Source organism: Papio anubis, chromosome 19, assembly GCF_008728515.1.
Source record: "Papio anubis isolate 15944 chromosome 19, Panubis1.0, whole genome shotgun sequence".
NCBI lineage: Eukaryota > Metazoa > Chordata > Mammalia > Primates > Cercopithecidae > Papio > Papio anubis.
Window position 1 is genome coordinate 17488205 of NC_044994.1, and position 27051 is coordinate 17515255.

General features: G+C 37.5%; 1 protein-coding gene across 5 annotated transcripts in view; it reads right to left on the reverse strand.

Moving 5' to 3' along the window:
• ZNF521 (zinc finger protein 521) overlaps window positions 1-27051 on the reverse strand; it is a 292767-nt gene that overhangs the window by 246568 nt on the left and 19148 nt on the right. For all 5 annotated transcript variants that reach the window (XR_004180038.1, XM_031658747.1, XM_031658745.1 and 2 more), the window contains one exon: window positions 16348-16527. Coding sequence is in view for 3 of the 5 variants with exons in the window: in XM_031658747.1 (XP_031514607.1) it covers window positions 16348-16527 (180 nt within the window). In the remaining 2 variants the exon portion in view is untranslated. The remainder of the gene's footprint in view (window positions 1-16347; window positions 16528-27051) is intronic.

The window sequence follows — 27051 nt, forward strand, 5'->3', positions numbered from 1 at the left end:
GGCCAGTTACCCTTAGCAGCAATAACACATTAATTCTTTTTGAATTTTAGAAGGGAAGAATTTTAGGATGGAAGGGCAAATAATAACTCATACTAATTCTTTCAAAATATCTCAGGATTCTGGAAGACATTCAAATCTGGAATCTGATTCATGTGAGTTACTCTTTTTTTTTTTTTTTTTTTTTTTTGAGATGGAGTCTCGCTCTGTCGCCCGGGCTGGAGTGCAGTGATGCAATCTCTGCCTCCCGGGTTCCTGACATTCTCCTGCCTCAGTCTCCCAAGTAGCTGGGACTACAGGCGCCCGCCACCATGCCCGGCTAATTTTTTGTATTTTTAGTAGAGACAGAGTTTCATTGTGTTAGCCAGGATGGTCTTGATCTACTGACTTCGTGATCTGCCTACCTCGGCCTCCCAAAGTGCTGGGATTACAGGCGTGAGCCACCGGGCCCGGCCCATGTGAGTTCCTCTTAAAGGAAACACTATCTTCTTTAACAATACCAACAATACTAACACTAACAATATATAATGTTTATCGCATCCCTTCCCTGTGTGCCATACACCTTGCCATGATGATACATCTACCAGCTCACTTATTTGTCACAACCATAAAAGGCAGGCAATGTTATCACCTTTACAGGTAAGGAACTTTCAATTAAACACTTAAGTAATCTGTCTAAGGACAACCAGCTTTGGGAGAACAGAGATTTGCAATTTAGTCAGCCATTTGCCAGACCCCACCCCTCTATCCATTACACTGACATTTCTACCAGTCCCATTAACCATACAACACTTTTTACTCATTTTAACATTTTGAAGTTTTGTTAATTCATTTCTCCTTTAGAAGATTGGTAAGAATTAATTACTACTGAATGATTACATTGATTTTTAAAGCTAATGGAATTTTTAATGAAAATAATACGAAGGGAGATGATGGGAAACTGCAAGTCTGAAAATCAGATATAAAAACACCCTGTTAAGATTCACGAGATGGCCACAGATTTTAAGTGATGAACAGTAAAATTAAATTTGTCTGTTAATTTCTTTTTTTGGGGGGAAAGGTGGGCATAACCAATAATTCCTTAGTAATAAGATCTCCCATGGAGATGGACCTTAGTATATTTTTTCAAAAAGGAAAGAAAACCCTACACGCTCTAATCCTGTGAGACTAAAGCACCCTTCTTAGCTTGTATTTCCTGGATTTCAATAAGGTATTAAACCTTGTATGTCAAAATGCCTCATACTGAAAGACAAGAACACTAGCCAGCCTTAATGCTTTACACATTCTGCTTTTACAGACAAGATTTGTAGGGTGTCATTTCCACTTGCTGCAACAATCCCAGCTACAAGAGGCCTTATAAGTAGTAATCAATCTGAGAAGAAGAGATCCTTCTTTATTAAAAAGAAAAAGAAAGAAAAAAAAAGCTGAATCAGAAACAGTGTTACAAAAGTTGGAGTAAGGCTGGGGAGAAACTTAGACAACTCATAAAGGGAAAACTAAACCACAATTCTAGACCAAAAAAAAAAAAAAGTATGTAAGTGGCCTGATGTCTACCTTTGGGTTCTGGCCTAAGTATACAACTGGTGCTTTAAACAATTCCACCCAGAAAAGTACCTCAGATTTAATATAAGCAAAAAGGGAACTCACCATTCTAACTTCCAATCTTGCTTCTTTATTTTTCCTAGTATCAAGTGATGGCCACCCAATACAGCTGAGGAATTCAGAGACACAACTAATCAATTGCTACATCTGGATGATTTTAACTCCGAGATATTTATTGAATTTGGCCACCCTCTCCACCCTATGACCACTGCATTGGTTTTGATCCCATCTTCTCTTACTAGTGCAACTGCAAGAGCTTCCTATCTCAAATCCTTTCCCTACAATGTTCCTTCTCCAATCTAACTCTGCAAAATATAATCTAATCTGAATATGTTCACTACCCTGCATAAAATCTTTGATGGTTACCCATTGCCTAAAACAGTAATTACTGAACATTCTTAAACCTCTAAACTCAAAACTCAAATGAATTCTGACTTGAATGTTCATCCTGGGCTGCTCAGGTTGCAGGGAATGGAGAATCCCGCTAACTCAACTCCCTACCTCCACCCCTACCTGGCTGATATCTGTGAAGTTCCTCAGAGCAGTCTGAAAAATGCAGGCCAGAGAATCAAATTTAAGCTCTTAGCATGGCCTCCCCATTTCCAGACCTTGCCTTCCTTCCCTGGTTCATTGCAGTAACTGGCTCCAACATGGCTTCCAATGATCCCTACCTCCTGGTATTCACGCCTTTGTATAATTCTGTCTCATACACCAGAGTTGATCTGTGCAACCAGTAGACTATGGCAGAAGTAATGTTATGCCACTTCCAGGACAAGGTCATAAAAGACACTGCAGCTCCCATCTTGATGTATCTGTCTCTGCCTGCTGTCTGTCTGTCTGTCTCTCTCAAAGTACTTATTCTGAGAAAAGCCAATCACCATGTCAAGAGCTACCCTATAGAAAGGCCCTTGCAGTGAAGCCTCCTGACAAGTCTTCAGGTAGAAGCCACGCAATTACCCTAAGAAGTGGATACCCCAGGGTGGGTGCAGTGGCTCATACCTGTAATCCCATCACTTTGGGAGGCCAAGGTGGGTGGATCACCTGAGGTCAGGAGTTCAAGACTAGCCTGGCCAACATGGCAAAAACCCATTTCTACTAAAAATATAAAAATTATCTGGGCATGATGGTGCATGCCTGTAATCCCAGCTATTCAGGAGGCTGGGGAAGCAGAATAACTTGAACCTGGGAGGCAGAGGTTGCAGTGAGCCGAGATCACACCACTGCACTCCAGCCTGGGCAACAGAGCAAGACTCCATTTCAAAAAAAAAAAAGTGGATACTCCAGCCCCGTCGAGGCCACCAGGTAACTGTAGCCCTGATTGACACCTTGATGGCAACCTCATAAGAAACTCTGGATCAGGATCTCCGGGAAAAGCTGCTGCCAAACTCCTGACCTATAGAAACTTTGAGAAAATACATGCCTGTTGTTTTTATACAAAATAACTAATATATTCTTATTCTCTCATTAATTCTCCATCTTACGCATTTTCTATGGCTTAAAATTGCCCAGCAGATTCTATGCTGCTTCACACCTCTTTCCCATTCTTTCTCTTCTGTCGACCTGAAGCACCTCTTTCCCTTTCTTGGCCTGGCTAACTCTCGCTCATCACTAAAGATACCATGTGCTCCAGGAAACCACTCCGATGTGCCAAGTTGGCCTTAATGACACCCTCCAAAATTATTTTTTTTCTCAGAATATCCTGGAACCTGTATTCCCAGGATTTATTGGTCAAAGAGTAGGATCTTAACAGATGTTTATTGAACTGAATTGTTGATAAATGCACAGTGGTATTGGGAAAACACACTACTGGGAGGTGCTATTCATTTCACTACTTGTGGATGGTCTTCTTAGTGTAGCAAGAAATGGTGCCATACACTTCACATTTTATTAAGCCATACTGCAATATCTACTCCATATAATAATATTTATATTATTAAGCACTTGTCAGTTGTAGTCTGGTGTTCATAAGAAGAAAGCTATCACTATATAGCTGTCAGGCACCAACTTAAGTTCCATCTGTGAGTGACCATTAGCGAAAGTTAAAGCAAAGCATGGTTCTTTGCTCTTTTGCTAGGCACTGGGACTAATGAATTGCAAAGGGCAGGCAGACTGCTTGCGGAAGGAAGTTAGCGGTAATGAAAGGAGGCAGAAATTAACTGGGGGAAGTGGATGCTGTGTTCATCTAATCTGCTTCATAACCATCGCTTCAAGCCAAGTGACAAAATAGTATCAATAACGCCAAGAGAAGCTCCGCTTGGGTTTCTGCAGGCCACAGAAGGGGACAGTAAAAAATGATAGAGGTTAGAAGATGGTATTCTTTCTCCCAACAGGGAGACACTTTGCTGGAAAAACAAAAGAAATGAACAAATCAATGGACTAAGGCTTGTGCCCAAAACCTATGGCCTTGGAAAAGGAAGAAAAGCAAAAAAAGAGGGGTAGAAAAGTATAGAAAACTATTCAGAACAAGAGGAACAAAGAAGCAACTCAAATATGAGGTCCACATAAAATTGTAAATCTTTCCCTTTAAATGCATAATATATATAATACTGAATATAAATATTAAATCAGATCTTACTTTGCATAGAAAATAAAATTAGGTATAAGAAATAGTAAGTATATAATAGATTTGACAGATTTCTTTTTAAAAAGATTATAAAAGCATTCTCAAGAGTCTGTCAACCTGATAATTTAATTATGAGGGGGAACAGTTTTATAAAATAGAAAAAGTTAAGTTTAAAGGCAATCTGAGTAATAAAAATATACACTTTAAATAATTCATAAATTAAATGGAAAAACGTTTTGTTGGTACAAGCAAAAAAATATATCTTAGTGTTTGAATGTATAATAGTGCTTTTTCTAAAACAATATTTCTTTTAAAATTTTTTAACAATGACAATCTTTTCTATAAGTCTATTTTGCAAGAATGATAGAGATAGGTAAATTGATGGCTGCTCTTACTTTTATTTTCTGCTTTTATAACCAGCTCCTAGTTCACAAGAGATCTGAATATCTACCTTCTATTCTAGTATCTCCTACAGTAGAAAACCAAGAGGTCTGAGGTCATCAAAATGGGCACAACTCCAAGAAAGCCACACAAGATGGATGAGTCTTCATTACATAGATAAACTGACATTAAAATCAACATTTCTCAAGACTAATTGGAATTTTTACTTGAAAAGCAGGTCAGTGTACATGCCTACTATACACATACTAATATTAACTATGCATTTAAAGGCTGAAGTTAATGAAGCTCATGGCCCCAAACATCCTGTCTACGTTTTTATTTAGTCACCAGGGGGAGCTAATTCTGCTCCGTGAGTAGGTAGAGTCTAAGAGTCAGATTTAAAACAAAACAAAACAAAACAAAACAAAAGGGGGCGGAGATTAAATTGATGTGGTATTAAATATATTTCATGTATGATATAGTGTCCATAAGGCAAATATATTATACATACAAAGAAAACAAAAGAGAATAGGTATATACCCTTTCTTGTTAAGTTAGAAAACAAGAATGAGAGCCATCAATTAATAGAATATTGCCATGTTTAATAGAAGACCTACATACACCCAATCTCTTATGATTCTCTTTGGTCCTATTGGGTTCTTACTCACCCTTCAGATTTTGAACATTTGCCCATTTGTTGCATTGACCCTGTTATTTTCTTGGTTTGAAGCACTATGATTCTACATTCTAACAGCTAATCTTTTGCTCAAAAATAACCCATATAATTACATTATAATTATATTGAAATGAATGTTTCCTTACCCTTTTGCTTCAAATATTTTCTTCTGTTCCAAATATTTTTTTTAGCACTTTTAATGTGTGTTCAAAGAGTTCTGCCCAATAATCTACTTAAATTCATTCTACAATTCACCCAGGAGACACAATCCCTTTAAACTTTGAGAAGCTCCAGTTGGAACAAAGATGGGGAAAGGGTTCAGAGTTTGTGGAATAATCACCTCTAATCGATCAATTTCCCCTGAAGGTAAAACCGAAAGAAAGGAGGAGTGAAGAGTTCCAGTCCAATTCCTTGAAGTTTAAAGGAACTAAGCCCTGAGGCACAGTGTAGAATGATTCCTGCCTTCCCCTCCCAAGACCTATTAAGAGGTCATAGATCTCTGTGACATTGCTACCATTCCCTAAAGACAAGATCCCCAGACATAGACTTAGCACAAAGAGAAGGGTGTGGAAATAGTCTACTTTTAACAGCTTTTTGAGTAACCCACTCCTTATAAAAGGAAACAGATAAAGGTCACGAGCATCTTAAGTAGAGAACATGAAAAACAACATGAGTCAAGCAAAAATGTAAAAAAAAAAAAAAAAATTCAACATTTTATCATGTTTTATCATGTTGAATTTCACATTTGAAAACAGGTTAAATGTGGCAGAGCCCTTATGTGCATACAACTGTATCTAAATAGCTAAACATTGGTGCTTACGAGATAGACCAAATGACTGCAGAGGGCCTAAGAAATAGTGGGTCTCTTTTAATTCCTCTTCCCCACAAAAGAGACCACACTGTCTCCACATCCCAAATACAGCCCTTCATTTATAATTTTTATACTTCTCCACAGGGACAAACTGACAGCTTTAATTACCATCAATGACCATCAAGGACATGGGAGAAATTCTTGAAGATATTCTCCCATGGCTTGTGTTCTTGACATTTTATTTACAATTTTTTGCAAATGAATCCTGAAACCACACAGTTAGATCATTATATATTCATTATTAATTATACAACTAAGGCAAAACAATTTATATAAAATGGCTGTGGTTCTGCAGACATCCAAAGGTAACATTTTCTTATATACAGACAAATAATGCTAATTTTCTTCTTGAATTCCATTCATTTCAAAAGAGTAATTTTTAAAAACTCAAATTAGTCAAGAAACAGGTGATTCATGAATACTGTTACAACTAATATAAGATATTCTCCACTTAGGTTTTACTTGTAAAAATTAAAGTGAATACACCCATTTATTTTCAATTTCTAGGAGATTACATCCTTCAAGAACTTTTCATTCATAATCAGTAGCTTTCTTATGAATCACAAGTTATCCAAGCAGGCTAAAAGTAAAAATACCTAATAAAATATGGACATCAAAATTACAGAGAAATATTTCTTACATTACCCTTTCAAAATCCAAACTTAATTTTAGTAAGTTAATTAATGTAATAGATCATCACTTTATACTGGGAAAACACATTCATCAGTACAGGCAGTCCTTTCATAAATCCCAATTACAATACTCACAAGCATTCAAAGAGCTTTCAGAAAATAACAGATCTAAAAATAATTATTTCATATCCATGTTTTGGTAGCAAATTTTACAAATTTTACAAATTTACAAATTTTACAATTTTACAAATCAAAAAGAGAATGGTAGACCAGGTCCTAATATTCAAAAAATTCTACTGCAGCAAAATTGATGTGAAAATAACAAAGCTTCTATACTAGGTAATGATTGAACTGACCCTACCTCCAAAACTGGAAGAGGAAGAGTACTCAGCCTACAGTTCAGAAGTGGGAACCAACTATGGATGATCACTTTGTCTTTGGTAACTGCATGGAAGAACTCGGTCGGAGCCCTAACAGTTGAACAAAGTGACACACTCAGCCCCACCACTTTCTCTAAAACTGAGAGGAGCAAAGATTTGGTGAGCTTTTTTTTAACCTCATGAAATAAGTGATAGTCAAGAACAATGGTCTCTAAAATACAGGGTACATTATCCTGCAGGAGAGAGGATACTCTGAATAGTTAGAAACCAATCAGAACAGACACTAATCAGAAACAGCCATCCAGGTAGTAACCAGACTTTCCTGAGAGCAAGGAGATAAACAGTACTCCAGTCAGCTGGGTGGGCTGGCTTCTCCAGCCCCTTTCATCCCATCTCATACTAATGCAGTCTACGGTGTCCAGCAAAGCGGACTTATGGATCAGCATATTTAATTTTAACTAATCTAATTCATGCAAAATCCTCAAACTGTGATAACTGATTCTAAAAGTGTTCTGCAAAAAAACCTGCAGGATATTGATAGTCAAGCACAAGTAATCAACAAGAAAACGGCAAATCTGGCCCTTCCACACCAAGTAAAAGCTCCTTGTCACCTACCCTATGAAAGGGAAAGGGGAGGGGGAAAAACAGTTTCATCAGAGCTGACTGGAAGTTGGCAAAACAAAAGCACAGAAGTGAGATTGTCAGGAAAGTTCTTTGAAATATGAACTTATACCCACCATTGATAACAACCTCATGGGAAAGAGTAACATACATTCTCTCTGGAGGTTTTGTGAAGCATTTTTTCAGTTTTAACAGCCATTAAAATGAATTACCAAAATAAACAAACATGGACCAGGACTTCAAAATAACATAAAATTATTTTTAAACTCTGTTTATTTCATCTTTACCTCATTTTTTAATTTCTATTTTTGTGAATGTTGTATAATGCATGTCTATATGTAATGTATTAGTAAATACATACTATGACAGTGCATTTAGAAATCACTAGTCTGAAAGTAAAATACATATAGAGATGGACTGGAGAATGGAATCTATGGAGGCCATGAAACTGCATTTTTGGGGGCTTAGGGAGATTTGGAGAATGAAGTAGGCTAAAAACAGACATATTTTAGGTACAAAATGAGGAACTGATCAAAATGGAAGGAAACAGGAAAATAAAACTTATAGTGCCTTAAGCCTCATATAGAAACAGATAAATTAATAACATATAAATGATTAATAACAAACTATGAATAATGAATTAATATAGAGATTAATACAGAAATATGCAAATAAAACTTACAATGCCTTAAGCCTAATTAATATGAACTAAAAAGTTAAAATATCACATTTATTTCGTGTAATTTATTTCAACTAATGGTTTGATAAGGAAAACAGCAAAAAAAGGGTTCTAAGCAGTTTCAATCTGCTTTTACGAAAACGATGCTTCATTCTGGAAACTACTCATCTCCCTTATTCCCACTGCCAACAGAACTAGCTGTTAGAGCACTTTATTGTTCATTGGAATGAACCAGTCTTTAATTCGCCACAACCATATGACACATGTATACTCACTTTCACATTTAAAAAAATTATTTGGTCAAATAATAAGGATATTCCAGATGTGCAGAAGTTTTCAGCTCACAAAAATTGTATGAAGCTTCCAGGAAGTTTCATAAGATTTAAATCAAAATTAAACGGACGTACTACTTTACACTGATGAACAACATCCACTCATCAGTTCAGTTCATTTTCCTAAAAAATGTGAACAGGAAGAATATTTGTAAAGAAGCCACAACCCTGGGTAGGGCTTTATACATCTGGTCTACAAATATGTTCCCCAAACCTACAGCAGAATTACTACCACACGTATTTCTACACACTCATCTACCAATAGTATAGACCAGAGGGTTAAGAACTAATACAATGCTATTTAGTTTTTTCTGCAATTACGCCCAGGCAACTCACATTAATGATGTGAAAGAACACTTAACAGACAACTCAAGTTTGCAAATTAGCAGGAGAGAAGAGAAAAATGACTCAGAACAACAAGCACAGAGTATTACCAATGCACTTTACACATTTATCCTGTTAAGTGTAGCTTAGTTTTGATGATTTACAATGCTAGTTCTTACTCAGTTTTGTAAGCATAACAAAGTCTCTGTAATCTCAGCCTTCCCCATAGCACCCTGCTATTAAATCTTTGTTGAGCAGTGTGATGAGACCCCTCTGGCTTCCAGCCCTCCCCACCCCCTGAGGGAATTGGCAAGAAATGATAGGGTTTGTGGATTAGTAAAATGAGAGGTTCTCTGTGCTTTTCCTTCTTTAAATATATATTTTGATAATCTGTCTTCTGCATCAGAGAGTCCCAACAGCATTAGAGTGTTGATTCCCCTGCCTTCCTAGCCTCCAGGAAAAAGACAGCAAGGCTGGGGCAAGACAGGTGGTTTCCATGTATTGCTAAAATCGAAGAGAGGGATTTAATTTTTTCTTTCACCTTTCCCCCTATTCCTTCAAGCAGGGATGATACATAACTTACTTATACATGTTGGACTGTAGAATCCAGGAAAATAGCACCATGAGACAAAGGAGAAAGAACTCATCTGTGAGTATCACAACATCCTTTGCTATCTTCAGGGACTGTTCTGTTCTTTCTTAGATCAAGGATGCTTGTCCAGAAAACTGTCCACATTCTAGAATACCCTCTCAGTGACAGACTCCATGAGCTGTGTGTGACACTCGCATTTTCTTTATCCCTCCAGGATCCACTGTCTAAACTTTCAGTCCACATAGACAGCTAATCATTATTTGACCTGGCACATAATCTTATAGCTGACCTTCAAATCTGGGTCTAGAATTGATCATCTTGTTCTTCTGTATTTGACCTTCATCTCCAAAGGCTTGGTCTGGCCTTGGCTCAGTTTCAAGACTTTTGATATGGAGTGAATAGGTTTTCATCAAGGCAGGCTCTCCAAGGAATGTGCGTCACCCTTGGGGATGAAAGTCACCAAAGGAACAGATCTTAAGTTACCAAGAAAACCCTCAGTTAAAAGAAGGGAAGAACCTAAGGCAGGGTTTCTATGGCTCTCTCATAACAGAACTACCCTAAGTAACCCACACAGGCATCAGAACATAGAATATATCCCTTTTCTGTTATTTTGCAAATCAACAAGTTGTAAGATAGCTTTCACTTCTAATCTTACTCTATAATTAACCCTCTAGCACACTGCTCAGGATTCCCTCTTGCTTTACACAGATTGTTCATCAAAAAGTCTTCAGGCAATGGTCTAGCTGGGTAGGGCCAAACACGTCAGGAATGACTTCAAGATTAATAGAAGGGAATCCACAAGGAACAAAGAATAAATTGAGAAAGCGGCAAGATAAGACCACAGAACAGGCAGGGACAAAGGAAAGGAGAAAATATGGACAAGGAAATTAAGAATCTTAGAGAAAGGACCGGAATTAGAGGAAAAGCAGCAAAGATGCAAATGAGGCTGAATGAAGTTAAAAGGCAAAACGAATTAAAAAAAAAAAAAAAAAAAAAAAAACAAGGAAAGAAAAAAGTAATAAAACTGAGAGGCAAAAAAAGAATGTATATATAAAAATACCTTCCTTTGCTAAATGCAGCACTTTGTCAGCCGGGGGGGTAAGGGGTGGGGAAGCAGCAACAAGAGTGAATTCAAGCAGTGGGAAGCAAACACTGGAACTGTCAGACCTCCCAACTTAGACTAAAAGGCTCTAACCAAGCAAGAAGGCAAAAGCATCACATTACTTTTTTAATTAAAATGCTTTCAAGTGTCTTTAATCTTTTCCAGATCAGACTGGAGGGTAACCTTCAGCCAACTCAAGCTTCAACATTAACACCTTCAACAAACGTGGATCATTCCTGACTTCGTTTCTCCCTCTTTTTTTGTTTTTTTTTTTTTGCTTCCTCCTTGGCCTCCACTTCTACTTTGCCTCCTGAATCTACCACCGTCCCAAAGAAATCATCTTGAACAACAACCAACAGGAAAATAAGATCCATCAGATACTTTCCCTGGACATGTGCTTCAACAAGTGACAAGTAAGACTCTAGTTTTTTTTTTGTTTGGTTGGTTTTTTTTTTTTTTTTTTTTTGAGACAGAGTTTCACTCTTGTCGCCTAGGCTGGAGTGCTATGACACGATATTAGCTCACTGCAAGCTCCGCCTCCTGGGTTCAAGTGATCCTCCTGCCTCAGCCTCCCAAGTAGCTGTGACTACAGGCGTGTGCCACTATGCCCTGCTAACTTTTTTGTATTGTTAGTAGAGATGGGGTTTCACCATTTTGGCCAGGCTAGTCTCAATCTTCTGCCCACCTCAACCTCCCAAAGTGCTGGGATCACAGACAGGAGCCACCACGCTCAGCCTCTTCTTTTCTACCTTTGACTAACCTCTGTAGTATGTGACCACAGAACAGATTTCCTACTTTCAGAAAGCTTCAGACCAAAATAAACCAAACATTTTATCAGTTTTTTAAAAAAATTTAACTCATAATCTTTGCCATACCATGTGTGGAAACTTCAGCACTTCCTGCACAGATATTATTAAAGTTGTATGAGACAGAAATAATGCCTTTTGCTTCAATTCAATTTCATAGAGCTGAACATAAGAATAACTATAGCGCAGACACTCAGTAAAAATTAACTATTCACTAAGTAGAACTTGAAGGTTGTTTTCTAAATTATATGAATTTTAAAGTAACTTTTAACATGAGAGAGGACCCACTCTTACCAAAGACAGGATTTCTTGCTAGATTAATACACACTGCCATGTCAGTCCAGTGGGCATGTTGAAGTTCCCACGCCTTTATCCTAATGTTAGTGCTGATTCTACATGAGCAAAGCTTTGTTTAAAGCACCAGTTATTCTACTGAAAATGGCATCTTACTAATTATCTGCATTTAATGGGATTTTCCCAAAATGATATGTTCTAGGAAAAATACACCTTAAATGAAGCCAATTAAATATAAATGAGCTAGAAAATCCACAAAAAATACCAATAAATGCCCAACAGAATGTCAAAATTAAAGATGGACAATATAAAAGTTAGCAAGCACATACAACAACCAGAACTCTCATCTATTGCTGGTGGGAGTGTAAATGGCACAATCATTCTGAAAAGGGGTTTGGAAGTTTCTAGTAGAGATTAAATATATCGTATCTCATGCCCTTCACCCAATGACCCAGCAATTCTATTCCTAATGAGAGAAATAAAACATAGGTCCACAAAAAGATCCATATAGAAGGTTGACTATTATGAACTTTACTCATAATAGTCAAAAACTAAAAATAATCAAAGTATCCACTAACAAGAGAATGTAAAACAAATAATGATATGTTCATATAATGGAATCTTACACGGCAATAAAAAGAAACACACTACTTATATAAACAACAGTATGAATGGATCTCATAGATATCATGCTGAACAAAAGAAGCTGGACACACTAAAAAAGGGCGCACGCCGTATAATTTCATTTATAAGAAGTTCTATAATAGGTAAAATGGATCTATAGTTAAAACAACTCAAAAACTGGTTACTTCCAGTGGAGCATTACTGATCAGAAAGAAGCATGAGGGAACTTTCTGAAATGAAATTATATCTTAAGAAGGGCGTGTCACATAGGTGTATTTATTTTGCCAAAGTTCACCAAATTGTATACTTATAATTTATGAATTTCACTATATGTAAATGTTGCACTAAAAATTACAGCATTAACAATTATAAACAAATATTAAACTCAGTTTGCCTATCATGGTGGTATCAGTAAGCAATTTTGAAACCACTTACTGTATATTCTAGGCTCAAGCAAATGAGTGAACATATTAATAAGGATAACGGAAGCCAGGTTTCTGTCTGTTAAAGAAGGCAGTGAAATACACAAAGGAGAAAGACTAGGATATACCTGAGGTACTGAATTGAATGGGAGGTATCAGTATGAACACACGGTTTTTTTATTGGGTAGAGAAAAATACACGTATGTGTATATACTTGTATATGGGTGAATCTTATGAATTATATTATATGTGTATTATATATTATAGTAAGTATGCATGTACATTTCCTACTTCTGTCTACTGAGGTCTATAAGTAATGGTATACTTATAGCACTGACTATACATAGTATCCATATCTTGGTTTCTAAATACCTTTGTCCTCATAAAGAACCAGCAGAAAGAAAAGAAAAAAAGAAAAGAAAAAGAAAAGAAAATTGCTGGCTGATTGCAGGACTAGGACAAGAAAAGACCATGATGATACTGGAGCATCAATTTGCACCAGAAACTAAAGTTCTCAAACAATGATGGAGGCATATTAAACACATACAGGATCCTGTTTGAAGGGACTCCTATTGGCTAGATCTATGGCAATCTGGGTATCAATACAATGAGAGTAATGAATTATGACTGACTGAATAAAATAAAAACCCAAAAGATGACGGTAACATGAATATACAGATAAATGAATAAGAAAGAATATTACAGTAGGCTAACACATAGATAAATTATGAACTTGCAATAGACCTAAAAACAGTGAGTATGGCTGAGCACAGTGGCTCACACCTATAATCCCAACACTTTGGGAGGCCAAGGCAGGCGGATCACTTGAGGCCAAGAGTTCGAGACCAGCCTGGCCAACACGGCAAAACCCTGTCTCTACTAAAAAGTACAAAAAGTTAGCTGGGCATGGTGGTGTGCACCTGTAGTCCCAGCTACTTGGGAGGCTAAGGCAGGAGAATCACTTGAACCCAGGAGGCAGAGGTTGCAGTGAGCTGAGATCGTGCCACTGTACTCCAGCTTGGGCAATAGAGCAAGACTCCATCTCAAAAAAAAAAAAAAAAAAAAAAAAAAAAAAGTAGGTAAACAAAACATTTTATGAAGTGTAGATATTTATATAGTTTCAAAGTTATCTTCCCACAAATTATTAACCATGGAGAAAGAGAAAATGGTAACTTTATAATGGAAACTATTGACAGACACCACCTTAAACAAATATTCAATGTTAACATCATCAACATCGTAACAAACTAACATCATGTACTTCCCAATCTGATGCACTGAGAAGGATGCCTATCACTTCTTTGGTGATTCTGGCTTCTTTGGAGCCTGAATATTACAGGAGCCTATGTAACCTGAATTAAATCCTTGGGAAACATCAGACAAACCCAAATGGATGGGTATTCTGTAAACTAACTGGTAGCTTCTTTTCAAAAATGTCATAGTCAGGAAAGGCAAAGAGAGGCTCAGAGAACATTCCAGGTTAAAGGAGGTAAAAGAGATGACAGTTAAATGTTATGCGTGATCCTGAATCCTGGATGAGGGGAAAAAATAACTACCAAGGACATTATTAAAACAACTGCTGAAATTTAAATATGGATTGTGAATTAGATAGTAGTATCTATTTGTATTAAACGTTAACTTTCTTTTTTTTTTAGACGGAGTTTCATTCTTGTTGCCCAGGCTGGAGTGCAATGGCGTGATCTCGACTCACTGCAACCTATGCCTCCCGGGTTCTAGCAATTCTCCTGCCTTAGCCTCCTGAGTAGTTGGGATTACAGGCCCACGCCACCACACCTGGCTAATTTTTATTTTTAGTAGAGATGGGGTTTCACCATGTTGGTCAGGCTGGTCTTGAACTCCTGACCTCAGATGATCCACCTGCTTCGGCCTCCCTAGGATTACAGGTGTGAGCCACCACACCTGGCCTAAAGACTAACCTCAGTTTCAGTAAGTATACTATAGATATGTAAGAGAATAGATTTGTGCTTCAGAAATACAAAGGATATATTTATAGAGGTGTGATGTCTCCAACTTTCTCTCAAATGATTAAGAAAGAAATGCTATAGGAGAGAGAAAAAGAGAATAATAAAGTAAATGGTGAATCAGATAAATGGTGAATCAGATAAATGATACGGAAGTTCCTTATATCCGTTTTCTAAGTTTTCTGTATGTTTGGAATTGTATCAAAATAAAAGTTGCTCCCTAGAAGCATATATAAACTGTAAAATATATATGTATGGCCAATATTTATATAAGCAACATCGATTCTCAAACTTTAGTTCCAGAAAATGTTTATGGGTTTTCTGAAAGGAAGATGATTCTGGGGCCTAATAAACTTGCTCACTGCAATCCCTTTTTGAAGAGAAAAGCCACAAGGCACTTTTAATAAAGAAGTCTATTTAATGGATTTAATCCAACATTCCACAATAATCCGTTCAGAAAACCTTGTTAAAATAGAATACACTTTAAAATCTTATAAAAATATGAATATGCTATGGAAAACAGAGAACCACTTGTCCAGTAAACACATTTCCCATACTCGCTTAATTGAAGAAAGATTTGTGCTGGGAAAATAAGAGGCAGAGACAGAGAGACACACACATACACACACAAAGGAGTGGCATCAGCTTCAAACAGGAAGAGTGGAATGATGTGTGTCTTACAGACTTCTATGTAAAATGCCCTACCCAGGCTCATAGAATGCGTTCTTGTAGGATATATTTTAAAGGGGGTAGATATTTGGTAAACTGAGTCCCAGTTTTATTTAGCCATTACATCAAACATGCTATGCAACATGTTGCTTTAAATATGTCTCTTCCAAGGAACTGCATAGCAGAATAACTTCCCAGCCTTAATGAGTACCTACTATAGGCCAGGTATTGTGCTAGGCTTAGATAATGCAAGAACGAATAAGACACAATTTCAGCCATCCATGAGCTTCCAGTCTAACGAGTGAGATGGAAAAATGAACATACCCAGTGAGAACTGTGGTGCTCAAGGATAAGCATTAAACTTTATGGGAACACAAAACAACGTGGCTAACTCAGGCAGAGGGTGATCAGAAAAGGTTTCCTTCAGGAAGTGTTATCTAAGCTAACATGTTCCTTTCTCATGCTGTCTTTGAAAAGGTATGCAAAGGATTTTTAAAATATATTAGTCATCCAATATTCACGTTCTGCTCCTAAATGGCATCATGTAAAAAAAATTAAAAAAGAAAATACACTCATTAGCTCTTAACATCTAGGTGCATTTCAAAATCTAAGAGGGCTGTGACACTGAGGTTACCCCAAACAGCCATCTCAGAATTCTTTCAAAAGCACCTCTAGACTTAGCTAGGTATTCAAGTGTAGGAATAAAATAATTTGAAGAGAAAAACACATAAAGGAACAAACTGAAAAAATCAGAAATAGAACAGTACAAGAAGAAAAAAAGTGGTAAGTATTGTTTACCTGTCAGTTGACATTGATTAATCTTGTGTTCTGTGATATCGCTCAGCGATTCAAACACCTGGAGGCAGCTGTCACAGCTGTGCACAGCCTCGTCTTCCAACTCCTCCCCGTCTTCCGGCCTCTTCTTACAATCTAGCGCCTCTCCATCTTCAGTCTTGTCTTCAAGTTTACAGTTGGGGTCTGAAAAAAAATCAACACTGTAAGTATGGGGTTTAAAGACAGGTTCTTTTAAAGTAACGTTTAATCTTCTTGCTACCAAAAACAGAAACACCATTTTCCTTGAAGCTGCAATAGGAGGGCTTCATTGCAGATTTTATTACAGACGAATCAAAAGTGAGCCTCTCCTAACATTATTCAGTTAGTGATCATCAAAGGCCTTCTTCCCTTTCCCCACCATGTAGCCCTTTTCCTATCTCTCCCATCAAATCACTCGTCTACTCCTAAGATTGACTTTGCCATTTTCTTCATAGCCATTTAGTTTTTGCTTAAAAGAGAGAGATAAATCACTTTTAAAGTTAAACAGTCTCCAATGCAAAAGAAAAAAAAAAACCCACTGTGCTTAAGAATGAACTCTTTTTCTGCTAAATATACTCTTTCGTGGGAAATTACCAGAATTAGCCAAAAGTCTAGAATAAGCTAAGGTAATCACCATAGGCACAAAATTGACCTTTACTTATAAACTGGTCAAAACACACAGCTACTCCATTATTTGTTAGACACTGATAGCAAAATAAGCTGTATCACATAGCAAAAACATTCTTACAAACGCAAACTCAAGTGTAAATGTATGTCTCTTGTTTTCAAAATTATCCAAAAAAGTGAAATAAGATATATGAAAAGCAATTATAAATAATAATGAAGTCAACAACTTGAGTTGGCATTACTAGCGTTGAAAAACTAAATGTTGTGAAAATTAAAAATAGTTCCATTTTAACCCTAAAAATGATACACAAACAGCAAGGAGAGGTGCGGGAGTACAGGGAGAGAAAAGCACGTGGAATGCGTTTACTTAGAGCTCAATAAATGCTTTTTGATTAGTGACGCTGTCCTTTGACTCAATTCCTCCCAAAGAGGGAGGGAGAAAGGAACTGTGGGGACGGGGCAAAAGAGTATCTCTTTGGGGGAAATTAAGATAATAGGGTAATACAATCAGTGACTGAATTTATGGGTCACTGATTTCCAGTAGCAAAAAGTCCTCCAAAGTCATAAATAAACTATATCTCAAAATACAGTAAAATTAAACCAGAGATTTCTATTTTCTATAAGGCTTTGACTAGTCAATGAAATGTTTACAAAAGAACTGTATCAAGACACCTAAGAAATAAGTAAGGCATTATCTGTAGTCACATTTTTGTATGACTACAATATTACTTTTAATGGCTACAATAAATATAATAATTTAAATATAAATATAATCAATTTTTTTAAATTTTGCTTTTCAGAGATGGCTCTTACCATGTGGCCCAAGCTGAGGTGCGGTGGCTATTCATAGGCACTATCATAGCTCACTGCAGCCTCCAACTCCTGGCCTCAGGCAATCCTCCTGCCTCAGCCTCCTGAGTAGTTGGGACCACAGGCACACACTGCCATACCCAGCTATTTAATATTTTAAATATCTCATTAAATGCTACAATCAAGAATCCACGGAATCAAAAATAACCAATTATTTCTCAAAAAAGTCCATAAACGCCACCACACCAATATCCTGCGCTCTGAGATTGTTTTCTGCTATTTTGCACATAGCACGTTTCTACGAATGCTTCTTCTACAAGTCACTTATATTCCCTTTTTTGTCTGGCAGTTGTTCGAGGGCCTTTCTTCACATCTGCAATAAACATAACTATATCACCACCCTTCCAATGATTCACATATGCCAAAATCAACTTATATCACAATGTATCTGATCAACTCTCGGGTTCTTTAAAAAAAAGCAAAATTCCCATCTCAAAGAGCACATAGTTTTGTTTGTTGGGTTTTTTCAAAAAGAACACACTGTTTAAGTACATTGGTAATTTGGGTTGATTTGCCATCTGGAAAATTATTATCTCAGCATTCTACACAGTGCCCATTTCAGTATACCAGGATTGAGACTGCTCATTCCTGGGGGAGTAATCACAGGGATTTTGCATTTGTCTTGTACTCTGCCCAGCACAGTTCTATGTCCAGGTGAGTGCTTAGTAAATATTATTTAGTGATGGTGAGAAAGAGAAGGAGAAAAACATAGAGACTACCTTTAAAAGTCCTTTACTGGTATTTTCTCTGTAAACAGGAACAGACCAGTTACCTCTAAAGTAAAAAACACCCGCTTGCCTACATTTTCCAAAGCTGATACTATAGGACCCACCATATTTGGGTTTGCTTCTCTCAAATATTTCATCTGGGGCTACAGATGCAAAAAAAAAAAAAAAGAAAAAAGGAAAAAAAAATGGCAATGAAATACTGCCAAACTAGACAGCAATTCAGGAAAATAAATAACTGTCCCACCTATGGCAAACTGACCCCCACACCATTAAAACACTTATTGGAAGGCAGCATGTACTCATGAATACTCTTGGTTGTTTAGTATGAGTTTCTAGTTTCTCAAAAAAACTGATAGCACTCAGGGAAATGTCGCTGTTAGGTCTGAATTTTAATATGATTATTTAAATGCTACACATCCAGTTTGCAGACCTGTTTGTTTTTAAATAAGGAGACTCTGTGAATACTTTAAGTACCATACAGAGAAAAACGGTAAAAACTCACTTTCCTTATTATTCGAGAATATAGACACGTTCCATGAATCCAGTATCAAAAATACAAACATAGAAGAATGCATGATGGTTTCGCTCTTAAAAGCTGAAGGACTGACCCCAGTCCATGCTTCCAACACTGTGGCTAGTTATTAAAATAAGGGTCATTTTAAGACTAATAAAAAATAGTTTTGCTTCCACTTCTGCATTTACAGATAGAACCCTTCAGGGACTGAAGTCAGTCAAGCTTATTCACTTCTGCTGCAACTTTAGGATGCATGCTCCAGCCAACTGGCGAATTTGTTTTTAGGTCAACACTTAAGAGGGACCCTCTGGGAAGCGGGTTCGATTATAGCCTATGATGCCTTGGTGTAATGAGTACTGGAATCTCAGTCTCTCTCCTCGTAAGAATTTTCCAGCCTCCACTTTCATGAAAAAGTCTTCTTTGCCCATTCAAAAGATGTGTTTATTTGTGCTAGGGGTTTGCATCCCTAATGCCAGTTGATGTAGGAAGATTCTAGAAAGCTTACACTGTCAACCATTTCTTTCCCACAGGTGGCTATACTTCAATAATTGCACATGGACTTAGTGATGTAGTTTTTATAAAGTCCTTTGAGATCCAATCATAAAAAATAATTGTATTACTCTGCTAGCCATTCAAACCTCTGACTTCAGCCTAAGGGGTTATAAATACAAAGTCCACGCCTGTAAGTACTGCCCTGCCCCCAGCACCACTGCAGGAAGGATCATTGTTCTCCCAACTCCATTGTTATGCTATAAATCCACGCAAAGGGTTATACTTTAAAATATCTCCAAACTCTCTACACTGCAACTACAAACTGTGTCATAGCTGCAGGCACCACTTTCTCTCCCCCTACCATAAATGACGGTGCCCAAACATGTTGCATTCAACACAAATGATCTCACCTCCTCAACCAACTTTCCACCTCATCCTCTGAAAAGGGTGCTATGGGACACTGGATTTATATCGTTCTGATTGGATAAAATGCTGAATTTTGGAACACACGCACAATTATTATTACAAAAGTAAGTGGCAGCTTTCTGTTTCCAATTTTGTTAACATTACTTATAAATAGGAATTTAAAAGAAGCATTCTTTTCCCTGATTATGTTCTCTGGCAGGTGGTTCTTTTCTCGGTCTCATCTTCCTTTTCGTAAGAATTGTTATTGCTATAACTTGCTTTAATAAAATTACAACTGTGGGGGAAATGAAAAATTACACTGGCTTAAAAGTGTTGGAGGCAATAAACCCATGGACTTCAATTAATTTCAAGTGTGGGATCAGTTTAAGGCCAACCAGCAGAAATTCTGTTCTGTCCATGTAAAAATGAGGTTTCACCACATTTACTTTTTATAACCTATATAAAAGTCAAGTAAAAGTAATGAATATCTAAAAGCCATCTCAGTGGACTGGCAAAGACTATCTGTATTCTTGAAACTCATCTTACATATTTCTCTCTGTGCAACAAGGATCCCATGCCTGATCAAAGCTAAAATGTCAAACTACTGAGAAAACAGCCCAATTTCCAATCCATTTCACTGCCTCAAAATGGACCTCCTTCCAAGCCACTTTTGCATGGAAAAGCACTGGCAAAAGAAAGAAAAACTAAGAGATCATGTGGTTATAATTATTACCAGGCAAGGAATATTTCTGCAGCTCAGTGGTAAAGTAAAACTCTGTCGCTCTCTGCTCCCAATAGTGTCCATCGCAAAACAACTGCCTCATTAAATCTCTGCAGTAAGATTAATATGCCGTAGCTGCACTACATTTATAACTTGGTACTCTATAAAAAGCACATTTAATGGTAAGAGCCAGAGCCTAGATACAAAGTATTACTATAAAAACTTCTGGCAGCAAGTACACAGTGCAGGCCCTCTGTCCCTCTTGCTGGAGATATAAATGAGGCTTTTCCTGGTTAATTCCAAGCATGAAGCTCTACCTTAAAAACCAGAGTCAGTTTTTATGAGAGTGGCAGAAACACAAGATTCTGAGGATGATGTAAATATGAATGCAATAAGATTACTTAACAACTAAGACTGGCAAGAGATGAATGAACCCAAAATACTCTACTTATATACTCATGCAAATTTAAAACTGGACCACTTCCTAACAGTTTGTTCTCTGATCATAGCCAGCTTTTCACCAAATTAAACAGCCATGGCATGAATTACTCAATCTTAAGTCAACCCACACAGTGCCCAGTGAGTTCAAGAAACTACCAACTAAAAAATACATACTACCTGAAAAAAAGTAAGTCTTAGCTTCACTGTGATGACCATGACCTCCAGGATCTTAATAGCCTAAAACTGTCTAAAAAAAATTAAAGAAAAAGTGGCCCCAACACTACACTGAACTAGTAAAAACAGAGGGTTTTTGAGACTTTAGAAAGCTGCCCGAGTTCTTTCTTTCAAGGATATTGTCTGAAAATAAAAAGGCATTATAACCCATGTCACATATTCAGGAATTCTATGCCAAATAAATAAACAAATAATTTAGATGAATGCATTCCATACCAAAATCTCCCCAAATCACTGCAAATGGTGCATCTCAGGTTAACAACCATCTTGTGCTAAGTGTAATTAACGGTCTAATGATGCTGTACTTAAAGTTCATGTGTGTACTCACAACTAGCCTTCTAGGTTTAGTGACATATTTAGAAGTCCCACACCTAAAGAGATAATCAGGGAGTAGTATCTGTTTAGAATAAACCATATCTGAAAGCACTCCTCCCCTACAAGTATGTTCAAATCACAATCCCTGATTTCTGTTCATACTTTTTAAGAACACAGAAAACGTTACCTTCAGGCTACAAAGAGTTAACAAGAAACAGAAAGCCTTCCTGGTTTTCAAAAACCAAAGGGCGGGATCATTATTTTGTGCTTTCTGGGCTCTAGATACGCATTCTAACTTGAAATCCCATACGACGAAAACAGATTTAGGGGAAATAAATCGCACACTGTTATAAAATGGCAAGCAGGCTCTAATGAAGGCAGGCAGCATTGCCAGACTGTGCAGCCGTCTGTCCCACACTCGCCTGCTGGTCTGCTGCCTCATTTTTTTATTACTGTCAACTAAAGGTAAACAAACAAACAAAACACAAACAAAAACAAAAGCGATCGATGGGGTGGCAAAGGGCCGAGCATCCCCAGAACCACATCAGCCTCAACTTCGCAGGATTATGATGGGCATCCCAGGCAGAGACCTGGCTGGGCACCAACCAGTCCAAAGAGCTCCTGTGGTCACGGATAAGAACGTGCTCCTTTTACTTTTTTTCTGCAATGTTTATTTTCTAAACACTCTATTCTCTGAAAGTTATTAAATTGTTTTACAGAAGAAAAAAAGGAACCTGTCATCTATTTGTTCTTTCCTTTGACTATAAAATCTTCTCAGACAGAAAGAATGATCTCTGTATTAAACAAAATCGCACTGTTGAAGTTTAGACTTTCTGTGGTTTTGCTTGATTGTTCTACAGGTCTATCACGGTCCTTGAAGACCAAAGAGAAATATCACAGATGTACTGTTATCAAGGAGAACATGCCAATTGTGAATTTATTACCACTCTCTACAGTGAAATTCCTTGAAGGAGGATGCTGAATGGGAGGAAATTAGCCTTAGGGGAGGTTAAACACACATACACACACACATACAAACACACACACATTCACTTGCACAATTTGCAACAAAATAAAAAGTTTCTCCTCTTCCAATCAGAAAGATAAACCCGAATTTCTTTCTTCCATTATTCCCCCTTCATCTTATTTATTTATTTTTTTATTTTTTGTGATGGAGTCTCGCTCTTTGGCTAAGCCCGGAGTGCAGTGGTGCGATCTCGGCTCACTGCAACCTCCGCCTCCCGGGTTCAAGCAATTCTCCTGCCTCAGCCTCCTGAGTAGCTGGGATTACAGGCACGTGCCACCATGCCTGGCTAATTTTTTGTATTTTCAATAGAGACCGGGTTTCACTGTGTTAGCCAGGATGGTCTCGATCTCCTGATCTCATGATCCACCCGCCTCAGCCTCCCAAAGTGCTGGGATTACAGGTGTGGTCTTCGTGCCAGCCTATTTCCGCTTTATCTTTAACACGAAATTTGGTAAAAGAAAAACACAATAGAAAAGCAACTTCAGTACTCCAACTTTAATGCAGAGTAGTTTGTAGCTATTTACCAACGTATTCCTACCTTAAAGTTATTTATCTTCACAATGAATTTCTAAGGCTGCCTTGTGACAACTTCCGTAAGCAAACATTTCTTAAGCACCTATGTGGTTAATAGCCACTTGATTAAGGGCCTGGAGATACAACATCTAAATTCCTGTTCCAAGAAGTTTGCAATTTGCTGCAGCTTCCCAACTAGTGGGTCAAAAGCAAGTTCAAGTGTTTGGGGACACCGATCCTCTCAGCCTTCAAGGTGACCAGGCACAGGCTGGGATGACTGGAAACTACAAGTCTGACTTCCCCGGCCTTGAATGGTTTTGTTCATTTACTCAAGTTTGCCATTTGAAACTTATCACTTTTCTGCCTATGTCATTTCATGAGAAGGCCTGACAGGCGCAAGGAGAGAGAGAGAAGAGTAAGTCAACGACTACAGCAAGAGGGATAAGTACTCAGTTGGAGGGGCATCTAAATCGGGGCAGGGTAATTTTACCCCAAGAAGAACAGCTTGGGCTACATTTTGAAGACTACGTAGCACTGAGAACAAGAACACGGCTCTCCAGGCAGCAGAAACATAGGTAAGGCCACAGATACATAAAACTACATGACGCCTTCAAAGAAATGCAAGTACCTGTGTTGCTATTCAAAGGAGCGGCGGGGGGGCAGATAGACCAGACGGACAGTGGGGCAGCAGCAGAGACCAGGCTGGAAAAGCGGCTAGAGCACGAAGGAACTCCTGTGAGCAAAACGTCCAGATGTTAACCTCACTGCTATGAGAAATCACGCATGGATTTTAAGTAGGAGAGTGAATGATTTGGTTGACATTATACAAAGATGCTGCACTGGTAACTGAGAGGATGGTATGGACAAAGATCAGACCTGGAAGCAAAGACACCAGTCCAGCGCCTACAAGGTAAACCAGGAAGGAAGTAGAAAGTGAAAACTAAGTCAGTGGCAGAAAGGAAATAATGGTTCTGGGAGCCACTCTGGAAACAGGATCTGGATGGATGGTGAGGAGGGGAAAGTGGAGAGCTGTCTCAGTGTTTGCCAGGCATCAGGCTTGATGGAGCCATTCCTAGACAGGAGCATGTTTTTCTCACTATCTTCACATCCAGGTTTTGTCTTTTACCCATATTCTCACTTACCTAAATAGTGACAAACAATTGCCAAAACTGGAGAAAACCTGGGCAGAAAAATCATACCTCCTAACTTTTTTTTTTTTTTTTGAGACAGGGTCTCACTTTGTCACCAGGCTGCAGTGCAGTGCCGCAATCTCAGCTCACTGCAACTTCTGCCTCCCAGGTTCAAGTCATTCTCCGGCCTCAGCCTCTCGAGTAGCTGGGACTACAGGCCTGTGCCACCACGCCCAGCTAATTTTTATATTTTTTAGTGGAGACAGGGTTTCACCATGTTGGCCAGGATGGTCTTGATCTCTTGACCTCATGATCCACCCGCCTCGGCCTCCCAACGTGCTAGGATTACAGGCGTGAGCCACCGCGCCCAGCCACCACCTAACTTTCTAACCGAGTACCAGAGGTTTCCAGGGGCCCCAATGACACTTCTCAGGACTTCAAAGATCTTTGGTAAGATTCCTTTTACTTTAGTTTTATTTTAAGCACACACAATGCCAAAGAAGAATAAGTATAAAATTGAACTGAAAACCAAAAGAGACATTGATTCTAATATCCCTTTCTTATCTCTTCTTTAAATATATCATTAACCATTAGTTTAAGTAAGTTAACACGATTTTACTTGCAGTTCATGATTCTTTTCATAAGACAAAGTCAAAACACCAGACTACTACTTTTAATAACATAAAACGCCAATAAATTTAAAATGCTTCTTTTAAAAGGTGCACACAGCTTTCCCCTAAAAGAAAATACGGTAAGGAACCACAAAGAATGTGACAGGGCAGCAGGGGAAAGAGATGACACAAGGCCAAAATGGGTACACAAACTCAAAATCACCTACGCTAATAAAGAAAGAAAAAAGTACTCCACTGAAGTTTTTTCTAGATGAAGGGCTTAAAGTAAAATACCCAATGTCTTTTTGTAACTTTGTCGTTTTTATTTTGTTTTGCTTTGGCATGAGCCTTTCTTCTTGCCAGATTTGAAATGCCTCACTCTTCCAACTACCCTGATGCCTTCAGATTCAACAGTGACACATTGGAATCTCATATAGTCTCTAACTTCCTGCAAAAAGAAACAAAACCAGCTTCTGTAGTTCCATGTTCAATCTTAAACCCAGCCTCGAGGACCCCTTTCTTCCATTTTACATAAGAAAGATACTACACACAAATATTTTTAATATCCAGCTAATCAAGCACTAATTTCTCGATAGTAAAGCAACTTTAAAACTGCTAAAAAAAAAAATTCCACTCTGGAGGAAAACAAATTATTTGAAAACATTTATGTGCAGTCTTTAGTACATAATGACCAGGTATACTGAAAACTGCTTCTCAGACAAGACAGCTACAATAAGAAATAAAACCAATTTTTTGAACCTAGGATTTAGACATTTGGACATTTGGGAAAGAGTCTGGCTCCTCTTTACTAAATAAGTCTATGTAGCCTTAGTAGCACAGCTAGAAAGCATTAGTTCCCCCAAGCAAAGAAAAATCTGGGGCTAAATGCCTTTGTATTAACGATATCATACTAATAGCTACACCAACTGTTTGTATTTTTTCAGCCATTTTAGACAGTGCCAATCAAATTGCAACATTTCTGAATTGGACACCTAAAGTTAACTATCTCAACATTTGCTGAAACATTAGCCTGGGGGAAAGTGTTTTGTTTGAATCAGGAAACACTGGCTTGATGCAATGTAGCAATACTCACCTTCACATTTTGAGAAGGTAAACCCCAACCTCATTCACAAAAATCAATACAATATTATCACTCAATTCTCTTTACTAGTGACTTTGGACTTGCTTTCTTCTTTTTTTCTTTTCTTTTCTTTTTTTTTTTTTTAATTTAGGAATTTCCTCTCCTTAACTACAATCATATATTTGAAAGACAAGGACAATTGGATTTGTCTAAAGTTTGTCAATTAATCACATTTTGGGCATTTAATATTCCACTAAACAGATTTATTTCACCCAGGAACATGAAAAAGTGTTGATTTTTTTTCTTTCTTTTTCCCCCTTCAGCAGCTCCAAATGGTTCTCAAACTGAGAATCAAAATGCCATTAAAACAAAGAGAAAAATAATTTGAAAACACATTTTTTCTTTTCTTTCCTAGCTAACACATAAGTAGAAAGTCCACATTTGTAAGAAATGATCCCACTTAGGAAGATAAGAAAGCATTTTCCAAACAACTGCCTTGGTAACATGATGACTCAGGAAAAGAGAAATTTTTTAAAAAGTCTATATAACAAAAGGCACAAATTTGTATAATGAAAGATCAGAGCAAAAAAAAAAAATGAGGCTGTGATTTATACCTTATGAGCTATTATAAACTACAAGAAAATTTATGTATAATTGAAAAAAAGGAATTCATTTTGTCTTCCTCTAGTTGGTCTAATAAATTTTAAAATACATACAACCCTAAATGTCTAAGGTTCCTTCAGCCTGATAAACAAAACAAGAAAAGCCACACAACCAAAAATAAACTATAAAAATAGATCATTATTGATTTAGTTCCATTTCTGCAACACTTTCCTTAAGGAATCTGAAACAAAGAAAACATAAGGGCATCATTTGTTTTAAACTTTTTAACTGCACTTTTCATTTCCTAGGACACAAAAATAATTCCTTAGGTGTCCATATGAGTTTAATGTTTTTCTTTAGTTTTAACACAATCTCTC